Source organism: Sebastes umbrosus, chromosome 24, assembly GCF_015220745.1.
Source record: "Sebastes umbrosus isolate fSebUmb1 chromosome 24, fSebUmb1.pri, whole genome shotgun sequence".
Taxonomy (NCBI): Eukaryota; Metazoa; Chordata; class Actinopteri; order Perciformes; family Sebastidae; genus Sebastes; species Sebastes umbrosus.
This window is the reverse complement of record NC_051292.1, coordinates 6,817,050-6,837,051: the sequence shown is the minus strand read 5'-3', so window position 1 is coordinate 6,837,051 and position 20,002 is coordinate 6,817,050. Positions and strand designations below refer to the sequence as shown.

At 41.4% G+C, this 20,002-nt stretch overlaps 1 protein-coding gene across 3 annotated transcripts in view; it reads right to left on the bottom strand.

Moving 5' to 3' along the window:
- LOC119483354 (interleukin-1 receptor accessory protein-like 1) overlaps positions 1 to 20,002 on the bottom strand; it is a 314,228-nt gene that overhangs the window by 232,466 nt on the left and 61,760 nt on the right. For all 3 annotated transcript variants that reach the window (XM_037761374.1, XM_037761376.1, XM_037761375.1), the window contains one exon: positions 7,845 to 7,938. In XM_037761374.1, coding sequence (XP_037617302.1) covers positions 7,845 to 7,926 — 82 coding nt within the window. In that variant the 5' untranslated portion in view covers positions 7,927 to 7,938. The remainder of the gene's footprint in view (positions 1 to 7,844; positions 7,939 to 20,002) is intronic.

Genomic DNA, 20,002 nt, shown 5'->3' with positions numbered 1-20,002 from the left:
TTCACACGCCTATGGAGTGATATTCTTCCACAGTCGATGCCTTAAACCCAAATGTGTCAAATAAATAAAAAAAATAGCTGTAATCGGATACGTCTTTGATCCACACACAGACGCTTTAAACAACCTACAGCTGCACGCCGTATCTGCAGCCCTCTGTACCGCTTCCCTGGCATTTTTCTCAATTGCTGTGGTGTTGTAACATTATTACAGGTCAGGAAGCAGGCCACGGAGAGGCTATTCCGCTCATAAATCAGGTGATTGATCGTCATCCATCTCGCTACGGAGGGCCGTGGCATGTGTCCCCCAACCTGGAACACATATCCGTGGTAACCCCCCCCCCCTGGTTGTCGAGAGGCTTATATCTGGCACACTTGTTGAGTCGCTTCTCTCTCTCCCTCTCTCTCTCTCCGAGCAGCGGGAGGGAAAACAACTCCATGTGGCAAGCCATTTCATTTCTAATATCATGTGTGTGATCAATCTCCCCCTGCGATGAACGGGCGGCGCGGTGGAGGCAATCATTCAGTGTTTGTGGCAGGTATGTGGTATTGACCGAGGGGAAGATGAACCGCGGCTATGCACGGATGTGTGCCTCTGAGTGTGTGTGACGGAGAGAGGAGAGGAGGGGGGGAGACAAGGGCTTGAGTTTCAGCTTTCAGTTTTCAACCGCAGCTTTAGTTTTGTTTTTGAAACTTTATTTTCGAGTCTTTACATCAAAAGCTGTTACCACTGACAACCTAAAGTGGTGTGTAGTTGATCTGATGGCACTTTTATATTAATATCAATACGATTTTTATGACTTTAACCCTTTGAACTCTGCATTAGAAATGGTCCGCCAGTGCCTACGTTGGCTTTTTTTGCTTGTTGTGATGTCATTTCTTGTGTATTTTTGAATTCTTCACATCCCTAAAATCTGTACAACCTAAGCTACAAGGTTATGTAAGTCAATAAACTATAATAATTGATACAATTATTTAGATTTTTGTCATAAATAAAAAAAATTAAAATGTTTTTTTCATGAAATGTTACTAAATAAACACAAAAGCCAAAATATTTTTAAATGTTGAAACATGAACAAAATATTTCTTAACACTCTAGGAGTTATTTGAACTATGCAGATTTTGTAGTTTTTGACACGTTTCACCATGTTTTGTACTGCGCGTAACATTTTGTAGTGATGTCACCACGAGCGTACAACATGACGACGCAAAAGACAGAAGCCTTAGCTTTCTGCTGCAAAAAGAATGAATGCTCTAGCTGTTATATTTTTTATTTTACATCAATTTAAAACAGGATCATGCAAACAACCATCTCCCGCGGCCATTACGAGGACATACTCTGGCGCCACCTGCCATGCGTTCCACCATGTCTTGTACTGCACATAACGTAAAATAATGACACAATCAAGAGCCTACAACATGAGGACGCTAAAGACAGAAGCCTTTGTTCTCCGCTGCAAAAAGAATGAATGCTCTAGCTGTTATGGTTTATATCTAACATCGGTTTAAACAGGATCATGCAAACAACGATCTCCCGCGTAGTTTTCATTTGTAAAAGAAAAGGCATAGTAGAAAGGGCCTTCTCTCTCCTTCAAAGTTCTTCCTGATAGCTTCCTGCCATATTTAACGTCCTTTAATATCAATTACAAAGTCAAATGGGTTGTCATAATTGAATTTGTGCCGTGCGCTGACGTCCCCCGTTAGGAATCACTGTCTTGTCCAATTAGCAGAAGCCTTATTATTGGCCAAATTGCGAGTAGCCCCATTAATGTAGTGGGGGGAGAGATCCTATCCTTTAGCTGACATATTAATGTTGACATCCTCCCGGAGTTGCGCGTCGCGACGGGTGTGAGGACTGTAAATTGAACCGACTGTCAGGATGTCCTTGATTCTTCTCTCCCTGCGAGAGCGTAAAGTCTGGGGGAAAAAATATATGTTGTGGACCTACTGTAGCGGCAGTAGATAAATACACGGGTGGAGAGACGGATGATGAGCGGCTGCTCTCTAATGGGAACCAAGGTCTTGTTGCGGTGGCGTGTTTTATTTACAGCTACTCTTCATCAGAGTGACACGCCGGGCCCTCGGACCATCCTTAATAGAAACTAGAAGGGGATTCCATTTCCAAACCGCGGCTTTTTACATATGCATGAATAACAGAGTGATGCATCCGCTGTGAGGGAGCGTTATGGGTAATGCATTGCTGGAATTACTGGGGAAAGGTAAGCATCATTTGTCTGGGGACTCATCAATGTCAGGTGAAGATATGGGGACTAATGACTGCACAGCAGCGGGGAGGAGAGAGGCCAAATCTGTCTCAATCAACGTCAAGGAATATGATTGTGGATCTACAACTGTCATCACTGGGGGGGACATGTGTTAACAGTTTTGTTAAGGGGAGACTTTTAGTGAATATAAATGTTTCCTGCACTGCAGCAAGTAAACTTTTAAAATGCTGAGTGGACCAAAAAGCTGTTTGTTTGTTTGTTTTTTTTGGAAAAATGACAAGCGATTGTTCAGAATAGACGGAGCTATTGTCCCTGCAGCGTCCACAGGGGTAAATGGTCGGTGGCTGACTGTGACGCCGTACCCGGTTTGCCTCATTAGAAATCAACCATGAACAATACAAACTCTTGACAGCCCCATTTTGGAGCGGTTTCCTAACTGCTGTGTTGATTTGGGGACACAAAAGCACAATATTTCCGTTTTCTTACAAATCAGATGAATGGTGGAATAAATCAAGCATGAGTGGATTCAAAGAGGACATTCACTGAATATTAGGGCTGGGACGATTCACCTATCTCCAGATTCAAAACTATCACGATACTAGGGTGCAGATTCGAGAAGTATTGGGATTTTTAAGTATTGCGATTTATTGTGATCAACTTTTTTAACACTAGACCATAGGAAAAAGTTTAAATCATATACTCCTAGGGACTTTTACTTTGAAAATCTCTAAATTAATACAGTAAAAATGTTTGATTTTCAGCGTGTTTGTAGTGAGAGATGTCCTGAAGTCAAATATATCAGTCATTGTCAGGTATAATGACCATTTGACCACGGAGATGAGAGTGACGGCTGGCTCGACTGCACATTACCGCAATACAATAACGTTTCCTGTCCATGACAGAGTTAGTATGCAGCTTTAGCCGTGATGTCTAGCTCTGCTTTTCCTGCAATGTGTGAAACCCAAGTGTTTCCAGACTTTACTGGATGTGTAGTGTTTACCACTTTGGATTTAACATGTGAGGGTGCAGGTCGTATCCACACGGACCCTCCGCCGTTTTCAACTTTCTTGTTCTCGGGTCGCTGCGGTTTGTTTTGGTTGACGGATACGGAACGGATATGATGTCACACTACTCAGACTACAACAATAAAAGCGGTAACTTCCTTCTACCTCTGCAGAGACTCAAATAAAGCAAATATATTGATTCTGGCATTAAAAAATTTCCAAATCGTAAAAAAAACCTGTTTTTTTTCCCATCCCTACTGAATATTAATCATATTTTGGCCAAAAATAGAAAGCCAGATCATGACAAAAAGACAGCAGGTCCCATCCTCAAAACAGTCATGCTGTAAAAGTGCTCCTAAGTAAGCGGCGTCGCAGCAAATCCCCGGGGATAACAGCAACTCCTGATGCCTGGGAAGTACTAGAAGCTGCATGGAGTACAACTGAACACCAAAGATAAGAAGCACAGCAGAGTTCACGGTCTAGTGCGGAAAAACGGCGATGCCCGTGAAATAAATTAGAAAGCTACTACCGTATTTAGGGAAAATGTTCTGTTTAGCCGCTTTTGCAATGCCCTTTTTATTCCATTCTGTATTCAAGTCTGCCAAAAGTCACCCTCAGTAGCTCCCTCTCACTCTGATTGTAAACCATGTTCAGAGGTGAGAAAAAGAATAAATGCATAGTTATTACTTCAGAGAGTCAGAAAGTGAGACCTTACATGAACTCTCCAGTTTCTATTTCGTATCAAATTAAATGCGGCTGTGTAGTGCACAAAAAGAGGATTCTGCTCCTTTCTGCTCGCTGTGCCGAATAACCAAACGGGCACTTTTAGGATTTCTCACACGACGCTTCCAAGCAGCGATTGTATATTAGTATGGAACAAGTGGCCAACAAGGGAGCTGATTGTGTGTTTAAGACAATAACAGCAACAGAGAACAGAAAAACAAGAATAGGAAGTGCAACAGAAATAGATCAACAAAGCTAGACTCTTTTGATTATTCCAAACAGATTGACTAATCAATCATTTTCACAGCCATCTTGTTCTTTTCCAGGAACACTGCAGTCCATACAGTACATTTATACCACATTCATATATGGGAGCTGCTATGTGCAACCAAAGGGCTCTAGTGTTGCTCTACAGAAAGAAGCAAATCATTGTTAAGTGTCTTGCTGAAGGCCAATTTCACAGTAGTTGTGTCACTTGTTGACTGATTTTTAGACCTCACACCATATCTGTTAAACTGCGATGTGCGTTCTGACCACAAACAAATACGAATACTGATTTACAAGCAAATGGGATTTCAAGTCAGTTCATGTCAGGTTTCATGTCAGTACTCATTTTTCTACAGTACCACAAGTACCTTCAGGGTTCAAGACGAATGGCGTCACGGCGTCCCGGAGACAATAAAAAATGTGCTTGGGACGCAATAAACTCACTATCGACGCGTCCAGGGGACGAACCCTATTTCCCTGATAATGTTACATAGCGAACAACAAATCCGTGTCGAAATCATCATCATTATGATGCGTTCAGACTCTATTCAGTAAAAATGAGTATTGGGCAAAGGTAAATTCTAACCTTATCATTATGTGTTCAAATGTAATCTTGTAAAATGTAGTTATAGCAATATAAAATAGATAATAGAGAGGGAATTATGATTCTTAACAAAAAACAGTATGCAAATGGTAATAAAGGAGTGGCTGGTGAAGTACATGGGATTCATTGTTTTACTTTTGTTTTTACCATGGTATCGAATTGGTATTGAGAATCGTGGAATTTCACCGGTATTGGTATTGACTACTACATTTCTGGTATCGTGACATCCCTAATAGCAATGAAACAAATACATACAGTGCTGTTACAACTATGTACAACAGAAGAAAATCTCCTTGATTCAGGATCATAATCAAAGAGTTGATTTCTACATTCATTTGTCAGAAACTGATCCGATTTGTACGCGGACAATAGTCTCAATAAACCAGAATGCAATGCAGCCACAAGATGCTTCACGACCAATACACGTCATCACAAGATATCTGCTGGAATGAATTGTACATTGAAGATCACTGACTGAGTATATAACAATGTAAGAGCATCCAAGAGTGGGGTTTTACTCCAACATCTGACTTGATGTGCTGTTTTAAGCAGAAATATACATAATTATTCTGTTCGCCCAACCATTCAGGCCATATCAGCATTCTAACAAAGAGGAACCACAGCAGAGGACAAATGGATACCTTCTCCTGCTTATGCACGCCGAGGATTAGTATGGCAGATATGCATTGTATGTTTTTGCACTGTTCCACCCCGAGTACAAATGCAGACAAAGCATTACTCAGAGACGGGTGTTTTGAATTTAATCATCTACAGATAATAGCCGTGCACATGCAGCACTGTGCGGGGCCTTTCTGGAGTTGATGTGTGTGTTTGTGTGGAAGTGTGAGCCCGGTGAAAGCAAGTGAGATAGTGGATTCATTGTTCCTGAGGGAGTCAATCAAGCCATTTAATTTCCTTTAATGGGCCGACACTTACAGGTTTGATTGTCTACAGTGGATTTGTTTTAACAAAGGGGTACGGATGGAAAACACCACATGTTTACAGAGTTGGGAGTCGTCTTATTAGAGATTAAATCAGTAATTTGTTTGATCAATTTCAGCTGGATCCCTGTATTTTCCTGAGGAAATTGTAGATAAAAAGCAAGAGGCTTTTAACGGTTTGGATTTAAAAGGCAGGTCCCTATTATTATTATCATTTCTTTAGGTTTTTGTATCATCCTGTAACTTCCCAGTGGTGTTCCTTAAGTATTCAAATCCGAACATTCAAATTTTGGTCAAAGTACGTATGTTTTAGCGTCAAAATGCTATTTTAACAAGGCCCTTCTGAAAACTTTTTCCCACGTGACCTGACGTAGATTTTTGCAGGATGACGCTGCTACATGTGCAGTAAATATACATCCGTATATTCAGTGTATTAACATCACATACAGTAACTTAGATCGCAATTGGCATGCTCCCAGTTTGGAGAAGCAGACAGAAGTACTGGCATGGAAGCTAAGCAATGTACTGCAGTGGACGCCACGTTAGTTCAGATCAGAACGTTGCACAAAAACTTTTTTTTAGCCTTTTTTTAGGTGGCTAAAATTCTTCCACAGTCGCTTTACCTCGCCGTCAGACAGCCCTTTCCGACAGCCCTTTCCGACAGCTGCATGACCCAACCAAAGCTTAAATCGTCTCATATTGCATTGCATTGCTCTTCCCAGTGGTGTATATGACATGTAAGTAGTGCCAGGCGATCAGAGGAAGCCATACTGCAAGTGAGATTTCAAATGAGATCCAATCTACAATATAAATATTACCAAACAAAATGGAAAAGTGCCATCTCATAAACAAAGGAAACCTAAAACGCTTCTTTGGAAATATACCTGCTATGACACCAGGATATTCACTTTCCCGCCCCCGCTGTTTCTTTCCATTCCATGAAAAAAAAAATGATAGGGATGCAATTTCAAACTGGCTTTCATTGCCCAGAATCCCTTTTTACAACGGCGCTCTAACTTACAACGCAGCATGGCTTCTAATAAAGCCGTACGAGGTAAAAGAAGAGGAACAAAAGGACGGAGGTCTGGCTCGGATAGGGGCGTTCATTTATCAGTGGACAACGTTTCAAATCCTTGCCCTGGGCAATGGCTCGTGAAGCGTCCGATGAGATAGCCCGTGGGGACTTCTGCTGGAAAAGCAGAAAGCCCTTTGATGAGCCTTGGGCCATTTCTGCACCTGTGTCTAATATGCATGGGTAAAAAACCCAGACGCAAGCAGCCTCTGGATAGACAAAAAAAAACTGCAAAAGGCTTACTTTATGTTTCATGTTAGTGGATTGTTCCTCCACCTCTACGCGTCTATCCTCTCGGAGAAAGTAATTATTTCTGGGGAGTCATGAGGTATTAGTGCCACAACCATGTAAATACTTCCTATAAAGGCCACAGCTGCATCCTTTGATGCTTCATGGATCCAGAAAGCAAAAGATCATTGGCTCACCTCCTCTCTGCAGTACTACTGAACTGTGATCATTGCATCTACTGGAACAATTGATTGCGCTCAAATAACATGGACACACATATGTAAAGAAAACAAAGCCAAAACCAGAATGTAATTAACTAAAATCTGATTTAAGCCGCAGATAATGAAGGCAAAAGTTAATGTAATTAAGAGGTGTGTTGCAAACCCTTCAACGCAAAACATGTTCTGGTTATCTTCTACAACAAAACAAGAGTATACCGTGCAACTGATCTGCAAAGATCAACAACGGAATATCCCATCGTCACTCGCAGAAATCTCAAATTGAGTGTTTGTGGACTTAAAAATCAAGCTGTTAAAAGACAGGACAGCCCTGGTTGTCCTCCAAGTACAACAGCACAAGAACACGTGATCCTCCTGCTGTTGACTGAAACATAATTTCAGGCAATGAAAAGAAGAGCCTTGAAATATTGGTAGGTTTGAGGGATTGAAATGTGCACCAATTTATGTAGCTGTAGATGTGGACACTCACTATTTGGCATTTCCCCCATTGTGTTTTCGGGAAAGGAAAGGAAGACATAATATGTGTGGTAAAAAAGAAGACTTACCTGAGCCTCTCTTCGACACCACTTTCAGGCAATGGACCACAACAGCATGAAGCAGGATCAGAAGAGGAATGGGAGCTTTCATTTTTTACCAGTCCTACAAGGAAACAAAAAAGCTTGATTTATTATTCCGTACCGAGACAGCCTGCAAATATCCGTCCAAAACATCAACAAAACAAAAAAACAAAAAAGCAGAGATAATGATTTTGGCAGGAGATGCTCGATCAAAGCTAAAAAAAAAAGAAAAAAAAAAAGCTGTGAGTTTCTGAGCCAATAATTACAGAAAGTTTTTACAAGACCTAAGGTCAGCTGGAAAAGATCCAACGCCCGTATGTGCAAATTCTGCTCCCCAAAGTGTTTGTCTGCCTCGGCTTTATTTATACCAATGGCTCTTCAGGGACTTACTGTATAATGAGGGGGAGGCTGTTGATGATACAAATGTCAAGATGCATCTCTATCAAGACGGACCTGGCTTTGCAGCTTTGTCAACTGCCTACAACACTAATCCAGCTTCTCTCCCGACCAATATGACATAATCAGGTCTCCACTTAGATCAGGATATCGCTCCGTTATCATACAGGTTTTCTTACATTACAGGGAAGCTGTATGTGACGGTGGATAGAACGGAATGTGGCCTAATATACTGAGAACTATCAAAAGTGAAGTTGGTAATGACGGTAATGGTGATAATGGGAATAACATGATAATTCACTTGATGTCAGTCAAACACCGTATCACAGAAATGTCAAAGAACGACAGGTAATTTAGAAACTGTATCTTCAGCTCATCGTAAAAATAAAATGCCTAGCACATTATCATGTTATTCATACACCTTTTCGGGTGACCGGGCTGAAAAAAGAATATCGGCCAATTCAGAGTTATAAGACTTTTTTTTTTACAATTTTGGTATTTAATGTTGGTCAGGCAGATTTTTTATCTCTGCATTCACAGATCTACATAAATCCATGACGAGCCGTGCAGTTATTGAAAAATAATGTGTGGTAACATGTTATATCTCATAACAGCACAGGTTGGAGTGATCTAGTTTATACCATAGCTATACCAACGATTGAAATATACATATTGGTTATTCACATCATACAATACAAGCCTTGGAATAGATATTTGTTTCATTAAGAAAAATAATGAGGCTGCATTGTGAGAATCATGCGCATTATCTGATAATAATGCACGCCCTCTTTATCCAATATAAAATAGGACTCTAAAGTTCTAAATGAAAGTTTTAATAAGTCACATTTTGCAACCAGCTACAGTAGCAGTATTCGTCAGTGATACGTTCATCAGACCCCTCCATGTGTGTATAATTCTTCTTCTTGTTTGGCTACCAGTTACTCTCATTGCCATAGGCAAAAGTGCCATCTCTGCTACGGCTCGTCAACATCTCCATGTAGGCTACAAGGGCGCTTCCATTGGCATTTCAGTCACGACAAAGCTGCTTCACATAGATTCCACAAAGCTGCATCAGAATGCCTTTGAGGGGAAACCCTGAAAAGCCACAATAACCCTCGAGACACTCGCAGTGGCATGCGAAACTGGCCAGTGGCCAAACAAGGCGACATTGCTGCGTTCTCCTCGTCAAAGGCCCATTGTCGTCAGCCCCTTGCTTTCTGCAACCAATGCCACCTCAGAAAAGCTGAACACCACCGCACAAAAATCTTATCTTTTTAATTAGTTTTCCATGTTGGGCGCAAGTCTGCAACATTAGCACAAAAGCTGCGGTGTCTTGCTTTGGTTTCAACACAGAGGAAACGACTGAATCGCCAGTTCTGCTCGGTATTCCTCCAGTTTACAGTGATATCCTAGACACTAAAGCAACCACTTATTATCGCTGAAAAAGGTTAACAACGTGCTCTTGCGACGCGAGGTAATTAATTTTTTTGTTGGTACCAACTATACTGATGAGCAGTAAGTCATGTTCCGTTGGGTACGCTGATCATACACTATGCCTGCATGTGTGCAGAGAGCAAAAATTGTGGATTATGGGATTAAATATATTAAAGAATCACACATGAAGACGTGACATAGTGCTTTGCTTTAAGCTTGTGCGCAGCCGTTGAGAGGAAAATGACTCCAGAAGTCAGGTTTCACAAAGGACACTGATCTCACAGGGTTCTTTTTTTTTTTTCTCTTATGTTATTTGTGTCTTTTCCATGGGCAATTAAGAAGTACAGGGTGTAGATTTGAATGTAAATATAATTGAAATACCAGTATACCAAAAAAAACAATGGAACAAACTAATAATCTGTAAATATAGGTAAACTGAAGCACTATATGCAAATAATATGCAAAATTGCAGCTGCTCAGTGACTGGCAAAGTACAAAACTAGTGCAAAAAATAGATGCAAAAAAGTGAAATGGCATTTTAACAATTCATTACAGAGTGTCATATGATATAATACTGGTTATGCAAAAGGAAAAGAGTCATTTAACATCTATATACTATACTAAACAGTAAAAAAACATAGCCCTGGAATAGGGCACAGTGCTTAATTGTGATTTGAAAAGAGGAACTACCTGTAATCATTCAGAGCCTGCAACTAATGATTATTTTCATTATTGATTAATCTGTAGATTATTTTCAAAATTAATCAAACAGTAATTTGGTCTATAAAATGTCACAAAATAGCAGAAAATACTCATCGCAATTTGCTAAAGCCCCAGATGACGTCTTTAAATGTCTCGTTTTGTCTGATCAAGATTTCAAAACCCAAAGAGATTCAGTTTACTACCACAAAAGACAAAGAAAAGAAGCAAATCCTCACAATATATTTTTTCTCCAAAATTGACAATTACCGTAATTAACTGTCTGTCAGTTGACTAGCTCTAGTCAAATTGTATTTAATGGCAGATGTGGAGCATGTAGAGCAGAGGTAGGGTGGGATGAGTGACATTTGAGTGTCCATTGGTGGTGGTGTGGGGGGAGTTAAAGTGGTGTTGAGGAGATTTACTGAGGAGCCTGAGGGAAGAAGCTGGCCTGTAGTCAGCAGATGCCTGTGTATCTCCTGCCAGAAGAGCGACAAGGTGAACTGACTTAGGCTGGAATAGGTGACATCCGTAACTGTTCTATGGGCACCTCATCTCACCAGTGTGGGGCGACGATACAATAATGATGGGTGGAAGTTCGAGGGAATCTGGAGCTCAAAATACTTGTATTTAACAGTATTTTGTGGACAGTGCAGAGACGGTTAGACTTGTCAGGTCATTAAATGGACGTTATCAGTTGTTATGAGCCTCATAGATGTGGGTCAGTAGGGCCCTGCTACACCCACTAGTAGGTTTTATCATTGATTCACATGGGCGATCACTTTCACTTTTCAAACGTGGTTATTTTTAGCCAAATTACAATCTTTTTCCCTAAACTTAACTAAGATGTTTTGTTGCCTAAACCTAAAAACGTTTTGTTTGTGTTCAAAACGCAACATTTCATTCAGGTTTACAATGTGTTGCTTTAAAGTTTTGCTTTCACTTCTACAACGTAGTAGGTGTAGCAGGCCCCTAATGTCCCACATCTATGAGAACGACTGATAACGCACATTTAATGAGCTGATAACAGACAAATTGGGTAGTTGGTGAGGAAGTCCAGAATCCAGTTAAGGTAGTACTTGAGCTTGTCAAGCAACATTCAGATCAATCCAGTTTGGGATCTTTGACATGGGGGTGTACGCCACAGGTGGGTAATTATTGGGGCATGATACTGCAGACTTGACTTGATTGGTATTTCGAGGCAGATGTGGCCCTCCTGAAAGAGCGATGTGTCGAATGTGTTGGTTAAGACATCAGCTAAACGTTAGGCTCATGTTCTTAGCACACGGCGGGCTTCACATTCACCCTCCTCGGCGGGGCCTTTCTCACGTCTGCTGTATACACGAGAGCCAGGTCCTCTGAGGAAAGGGCTTTAATGGCTGGCTCTGTTGAGGAGATCAAAGCAGGCATAAAAAGGTGTTGAACTCATCTGGCAGCCGCGCACGTATTGATGCGGGCATTGCTGCTTTTGTAATACATGATTGCTCGCTGCGTGTCTATACGGTTGTTATTTGCATTGAAGTGCCTTTCAGGGTTCCACTTAATGCTGTCGCTTTGTGTCCATGGTGGGGGACTTTCAGTGTAGCGTCTGTTATGTTATACAATCCCACCAACTAAACTGAAAGCAGCTTTTTTTTTGGCACTGGATACGGCCCCGATGACTTTATTGTCGTTGTCAGCATGACCATGATGAAACTGTCGATGCATATTCCCCTTTGTTGGTCTACTTTGTTGCTATGTATCGGTCCCTACGCTCAAGCTGGAGAGCTGCTACAGATCAATCAGTTCGTCATTTAACAACTGATTATACTGATGACTTGACTGTCTTAATCAGCTGGGAGTTGGATTGCAGAAAACAAAGGGGCAGTGGTCTGATTGTTCAAGATGGATTTTTATTATTTTCAGTACACACATTTGAGGGGCTCCTATCTACATAGCCCATATAAATAAAAGTTGTACAGAACTATTATGTCATACAGCCGGTGAAGCTTAAGGAGCCATTCTCCATTAGTTTCAATGGGTTTCAATGCAATCAGAAGATGTGGATACGGCAGAAATGTTCATTAAACCGCCTGTGGAGACAGTGCAAAGGGTTTAAAATTGCAGTAGCGGGCACAAATGGGTTAAGAAGATGGCCACCTGTTTGAAGAATTGAGCTACTTAAGGGCTTATCAAGGTCAAACCCTCAATTTGTTATCGGTAATCATGAAAAGGGTGTCAATGTATTATTGTCGCTATCGTCTTACTTCTTGGCACATGGTTATTAGCCAGTGAGAAGTGAAAGATTCAGTGCAGCTGTCTAACTGTCAGAGATATGATCAGGAACACAATAGAGCGGGAAAAAAAAAAAGCAAGAAGAGTTATCCCCCTTCAACAAATGAACGGATACTAGATGTCCAAAAAAAAAATATGAAATCTCAGAAAAAATAGTCCTCCCTTAAAATCTCACAATGAAAGCTTATCCTGTCAAGCATCTCATAGTGTGCCATTCTTTAAAGAAAGGCTCATCCAAAAGGTGCTGTCACCTGCCCCTCATTCTTTGATTGTTTTTTTCCTCAAGCATCCACTTTCTCTCCTCCCTGACAGTGTTCCCTCCTCAGCGGATTCATCCAAAATTCAATTACTTTCGAGGAGGGTTCGGAAAGAGAAATGGGGCACTCTCTCAGCACTCCCGGGGCTCGGAGTTGGCCCCGAGGAACGCATCTCCCTCTCACATTCGCACACAAACAATTTCGGCGATCGACGACTGAGGCTTTACTGCAGCTCGCCAGGTGGATATTGAGATGATGATTTATACAGATCTCTCATTTCGAGTCTCTCTTGCTCCGTCGCACATTTTCTCGGGCTGTTCACACTGAAGGCCCTCATGCTCAATTTTGAACCGACGCTCATATCTGATATTTCTGGATGGCTGTTCATATCTTTGTAGGACGTTACCCATATCAGATACCAACAGGAACTGACAGCAAGAGGCAATAACAGATATCCGTATTCGGGCCTACACTTCTCCCGCTGGTTTAGTGAACATTTCCCTTCTGTGCCCTGGAATTTGGATTGCATTGCGGTGTACAACTTTGACATTTTGCTTCTTCTTTGCTTGTTGTTCCAGTGTTGAGTCTAGTCATCATGCATGCAAACACTGGCTGAAGCAAAAAATCCCAAGAAAATAATAAATAACTTCATAATTGTGACACTCATGACAGCAATGGGTGTCACAATTATGGAATTATTTCTTATTTTCTTTGCAAAAATGACTAGTGCTGTCAATAATGGAGTGTCAGATATTACTAGATCTTTTTTAAATGTATTTCATCTTTAATTTTTTTATGAGAGATGGCAGAAGTTTTCTTTTAAGGCCCCAGAATCCCTATAGCAACCACGGTTGGAAATAAAAAATGTTGTCCACCTGCCACTGTGGCTGATGGACTACAAAATCTACCAGCCACTCAACAGATTACCATTTGGGCTGGTGAGTGAGGCAAATCTAGCAGTCACTTGCATACCCTGCTAGCTACGCCTCTATTTCTGACCTGAACCCTTACATATAAGGAGCATTATGGGTCACATACCATGTCACGTGAACCGATGCTTTGGTATCAAGTCGATGCCAAAACTCTGAAAACCTGACAGTGCACGTTTTTCTACAGTATAGTAGGTACCGGAGCCATCGTCAGGGCTCGAGACTAATGACATTGTGTCATTCCATGGACGGTAAAAAATGTGTTTGGGACACAGTAAACTCGCTATCAACTCATTCAGGGGACTCACCCTATTTTGTCCCTGATAATGCTGCATTGTGAGCAACAAATCTGTGTTGAAATCAATAGGACGAGAGCTAGTTAGTCTTGTAGGTAGCTCTAGTAGCTCTGGTCCTGCTGATTTCAACACAGGAGATGATGCTCTCAGGCTCTATTTAGTAAAAATGATTATTGGGTGCGGGTAACTTCTAACATTATCATGATGTGTTCAAATGCAATCTTGTAAAATGGAGTATTTGGCGAGAAACTTGAATAAATCCAGTTGTGTGAAGGAGATGTTTTCACAGCAATATAAAATAGATAATAGAGAGGGAGTTATGACCTGTTTAACTTCCGAACAAAACAGCATGCAAACTGTAATAAAGGAGTGGATGTTGAAATACATGGGACTTATTGTTCTACTTTTGTTTTTTACTGTGGTATCTCACTAGTTGTGGTGTTGACTACTAAATTTCTGGTACCGTGTCATCCCACCCAGATTGAAAGTGAAAACAAAAAATAATTAGAACTGCGACACTTCAGTTGCAGTATGAACTTCCACCCTCTCTGCCTCTGTCATTACCCCCCAACACTCAACTGCCTCTCCCCGTGTCACCCCTCTGCCCCTTTCCTCCTACCTCCAGTCGGGAAATTGATATGTACTCTGCTCGGTGAGTTATTAACATTTCTATTTGTGAGGAACACTTTCCGAGCCCTTACACCCTTGGCTGACGCACACACACACCCACACGAGTCTGTGCTCTCCTCGCTGAATTATTCCATTTTGGATTATCTAATAACCCTGCAACCACAAGCCTCCATGTTCTTGACGTGCACGCATGAGAGAAGCAGAGAGAAGAGGTCGCATATCGAACGCAATCGACAATCTCTGGATATGTTTAACACCGCAAATGTCTCAGAATAAATGTTTCTTCTGCGCTGGTGTAAAAATATGCACTCAGTCCACTTCCTCCCCGGCAACAGTGAGAATAAAAACAGCACAAAGCATCAAGAGCACAATCAACAGATGAATAAGGAACAATGAAAGGCTCACACCGTGTGTAGCAACGTTATGCAATAGGGTATTTTTGTCAGTGGCTGATTTGTCTCTGTGTGCTGAGGATAAAACATCTACATCTACAAATGTGGATACTTGAGATGCCGCACAGTAACATATTTAAACCACAGGCTCTTACCTTTCACAATAAAAGCCCTAGACATATAATATTCTATCCGCAGACGAGTATTTCGCATTTTCGTGTCGTTTATTCGTCACGTCGCCGGTGTGTAAAGGCTTAAAGTAGGTCAGAACGGACAAACAAAACACTGTCTCTAGATAGGGACATTTGCGTTTTCGCTTCGGCCACTGTAGCTGTCCTACGCTTGGCACACGGGAGACGTTTCAAGTGGTTGCAATCTGCAACCTAACCACTAGATGCCTGCTTGCTAGCTAAGCCACATCATGTACAGTACATGGAAATAACAAATCTTGTGCCTCTGGGTTTCACTTGCTGTGCACAATTACCCAACATTTACTAACTCTTAACTCTATAGATATAATATGGGACTGTTGAACTCAACAAATGACCAAATAAACAACAACTGAGCTATTAGTTTCTCATTTGACAGCGAGTAAGCTATGTAGAAGTGACAGAAACTGCACTCTGTAGGTGAAATATGGCGGATACAGTACATAATGTGCAATTTATATTTCATATTTGTTGGTTGGGAGCTGTTAGCCGCCGATCAGCTTGGAAAAATCCACTTTAAATGAATTCTATGGACACACACGAATGCGCACACACACATACAAACTGTCTTTGCAGTCACGTCCAATTCTTAGTCCCGTTACCTGAGCTGCCTGCTAACTAGATTCTTTATCCCGCCTGGCTGTCAGGGAAATAAGGATGACATTAAATGAACGGAGCTCTCTCTTTGGATATTCCAGGCCAGGGCTAAGAGGACCGAGGGAGAGCCGGCTGGAATCACTGAGAGGAAGAGGTGAAAGGGGAAGAGAGGATGAATGAGCGCTAGAAAAGGGGAGGAAGAGTAGAGGATGAGGAGAAGGCAACCATGTGAGGCAGTATCAGGAGATGGTGCCAAAGCAGCAGAGCATTGAAACCATAGAAATAGAATAGGAGTAGTTTGCCGCGGTTATTTGACTAGTTCAAAAGAAAATGGCAATTGTTGTTGCGAATCCCGAGTGAGTTTGCGACTTGCCGCAAGTCCGTTTATACGTAAGTTTACATGGAAGTAGCCTGCTACGTTCAGAAAATGATGAAACACAACAAGGCTGTAATGGCGGACGAGTCGGCGTGATGACGTTTAGTAGTCTCATTTAGCCACTTGTTAGCAACCGCCTTTTTTAAGACACATAAAGGCTTCAAAATTCACGAGCGGGTCATTATTGATGTATTTTATGTCGTAGAACAAAACGTTAAAATCTCTTCAGCTTGTGTTAACCACAGACTTTACTTCAGGCATCTAACTAAAAACCCATTCAAAAAACCCATTGACTTCCAGAGGAGGGAACCAGAAGTGCTAAAATGCTAATGCTAATGCAGAACTCCATTGATTTGAATGGTTCTACTCATATTCTGTTTCTATGATTGAAACAAACAGAGAAGCAAATAACTGAGGATTATTCTGGTCTAAGTCTTGTGCAAACTATCCATATTTTGACATCACAGTGCTTAACATCTGAATGTTACTGAGTCGACTCTCCCTATAACTGTCCATAATAAAATGTGATTTAAAAGATTAAACCAATTTGTTGCGTCTTCAGCGAATTTTCCAGTGTTGATTTTTCAAAACAGACTATTATCGGAGTTGTTTAAGTGTTGTTTGTTCACTCGCAGCTCTCAATGGGCACTAAAGCTGCTCTACTGCACACAGTTTTGAATTAACTCTGATGTATATGGATTTATAGCGCAGTGATGATTCACATGCTGCTAAATTAATAGTGACGACGCTGCTCTGTCGCTGCATCGCAGATCATTTAGCATTCTTTGAAAGGATGCTATCAGCCTCAAAACACTTTTTTTTCTTGTAAACATGTTACGGGCAATCAATTCCCACATATATAAGAGATTTTGTCACATATTTCTAAGCTCCCTTTATACTGTCAGAACAGCCACTGTACATTATGTTGAGGTAAAAAGAAAGTCTCTGGCTCATCCAACAACTTGTACTTTATTCTTGCAGCAGCTACGTGAGAAGATCTGTGCCGACTGACTCGGAGCACTTTCTCAACTTTTTGTAACAGAATCCAGCGAGTCGGTTAAACTCAAGCACATCTTTTCCCTGCTGCGGGCTTGATCTGTTCTGCAGGTGTCAATCAAGCTCTCAAGCACGGTCAGAGTTCAAGGTCTGAAACGGGATTCAGTTGGAGAGGAAGCGTGCTACAGTAGCTGCTGAATGACACTCGCGCTGCAGGGTTATCTGAAGTCTAACATTAGCTACATCTAACTATAGCAGCAGGAGACGGATTTCAGAGAAACATCCCCGATGCTGAATGAAATGATGCACAGGTTGAGACTTAGAGATATTCACGGGCTGAAGCGTTCCTCTCTTTATCTCCCTCGCACACAACCTCTAGCGCACATTTTTTACTCAGCGCCTAAATTTAAATCTGTGACACTGAGACTGATCTGCTGCTGAACCGACGGGTCTCTAGCCAACTCTACAGTATGCTAATGCTATTCATTGGAGAGCATCAAAGTCGGGAGTTCTTCAAGGAGCTCTGACTTTAAGAAAGTACAAGAACACTGCATATTTTTACAGTATTACAGGAGGGAAAAGATTCCACTGGATATGTCTTTTTTTTTTTTTTTGGTTGGCCTTTAAAGGAAACAGGATGGTTGAGGTCGTCTAGTACTACAGAACAGCTTTTGATAGATTACACAGAAACATAACAGACCAATAACATGTCGAAACACAAATGTTCTCAAAGGAACAGTGTGTAGCATTCATGGGGGGATCTATAAGACATAGAAATGGGATATAATATTAATAAGTATGTTTTCTTTAGTGTTTTCATTACCTAAAAGCTGTTAAACACCGACAGCGTTTTTTTTTTTGTGCGATTAATTCGCACGTCAATATATTTTTGTCGTTTTTGTCACACAGAACGCGAATAATACGCGGCGAAAAAGCGACGTAATTTTTTCCGGAACGAGGTTGATTTTCTGAGCTTTCGCACCATGAATAAAGGCATCAACCAATCACGTTGTTTTTTTGTTACCTGAAGGCTGTTACATACGGGCGCCATTATTTTCTTCCGATTAATTTGCACGTCAAAATATTTTTTCGAACTGTTGTTTTTGTCATGAGTACTTTTGAAAAAGTAACATAATTTTTTTTTAATCACATTGTGCAGAACGGCTTGAGTTGCGCCTATAGTTATAAAAGAAGAACACGGAGGCTCCGTAGCCAGAACCAAGACAGCAAACTTAATTATTCCTTTCAGCCTTGACAAAGGCAGCGCAGACCAGATCAACTCCTCCCGTTCTTACCTTTCACAATAAAGCCCCAGACATATAACATTCGCAGGCAAGTATTTCACATTTTCGTGTCATTTATTCGTCACGCCTCCGGTGTATTAAGGCCATTATAGTGACACACCGGCTCTAGAGAGAGCCTTTCGCTTTTTCACATCAGCCTCCTACACACTTGGCACACAGGAGAAGTTTCAGCTGGTTGCAATCTGCAGCCTCACTACTGCCCCTCCTACATGCTGCACCTTTAAATTATAAAAAGGTAGATAGCAAAGGCCTTAAAAAAAGAGAAATGATGCCCTGGCAGTTTTTGTTTGCCAAATCACTTGAGCTGAATATGCTGCCTTGTCTAAGCAGCCAAAAACCATGTCCTGATTTAAAGGGGAATGAAAGAGGATTGTCAGATTATTAACACAAGTTAATGAACGTCTACCCCTACAGCAACTATAATCATTAAGGCTGCTAAACATTCATCTTGCTGATTTTTTTTTTTTTAATCAAATCAACTGCTGGGAAGAATCAAGTTGAGCCAAAGAAATCAGAGCAAACGCACGATCCAGCCAACAGCAACAGAACAAAATAAAAGCCTTTGAAGCAATAATCAAAGTCTTTCTTGCAGCAGACAATGTGCTTGAAATTGTACCATCAATTTATCTGACTTTTGCTTGTTGAGGTTGAAAGTACTTCGGCTTTCATCATTGATGAATGCACAATGGTAAGAGTAATGATGGATGTGCCACATTTGGATTTGGAGTTATTTGATTGAAACAGACAGCGCGTCGTGTTGCAGCAAACAAAAAGCATATATCTCCTCATAGGACAGAAATCATAACGGTTTAAATGTATATTCAAGGGTTCATAACTACATTGCAGATGTATACACACACAAATAAACCTGTCAATGTGAAAGCTATTCGTCTTCCATCTGAAAATGTCCCTCACATGTTGGAACCAAACAGCACTGCGAGCAAAAATAAACCTAAGTGCTAAGGTGAGCAGACATGCTGTAGTTACCACTGAGAGCTTAACGGCACAATGCAAATAAGCTTTCACACAGTAACGGACGACCCGCATCTCCGCGCTAGGCAGCCGAGATTCAATATCGGAGGACAAGGAGTGCAGCGTCCCCAGGCCCTTCTTGTAAAGTGGCCCATAAATCAAGAACCCTGTTGAGAGCCGGTCTCCGTGGGTCTGGTCTGGCAGCGGGGGAAACGGGTTGTGGCACCACCAGTAACAACCCCCCCCCTCGGTAGTGATGCAAAGGCAGCGTGAAATTATTACCATCATTAGCCAAACTGGGGACTGGATTATTACTGGAATTGCTATGTTTGAATATATATACACAGATGATGCTGCGGCTCAGAGTGTTCAGCCATGCGAGTAA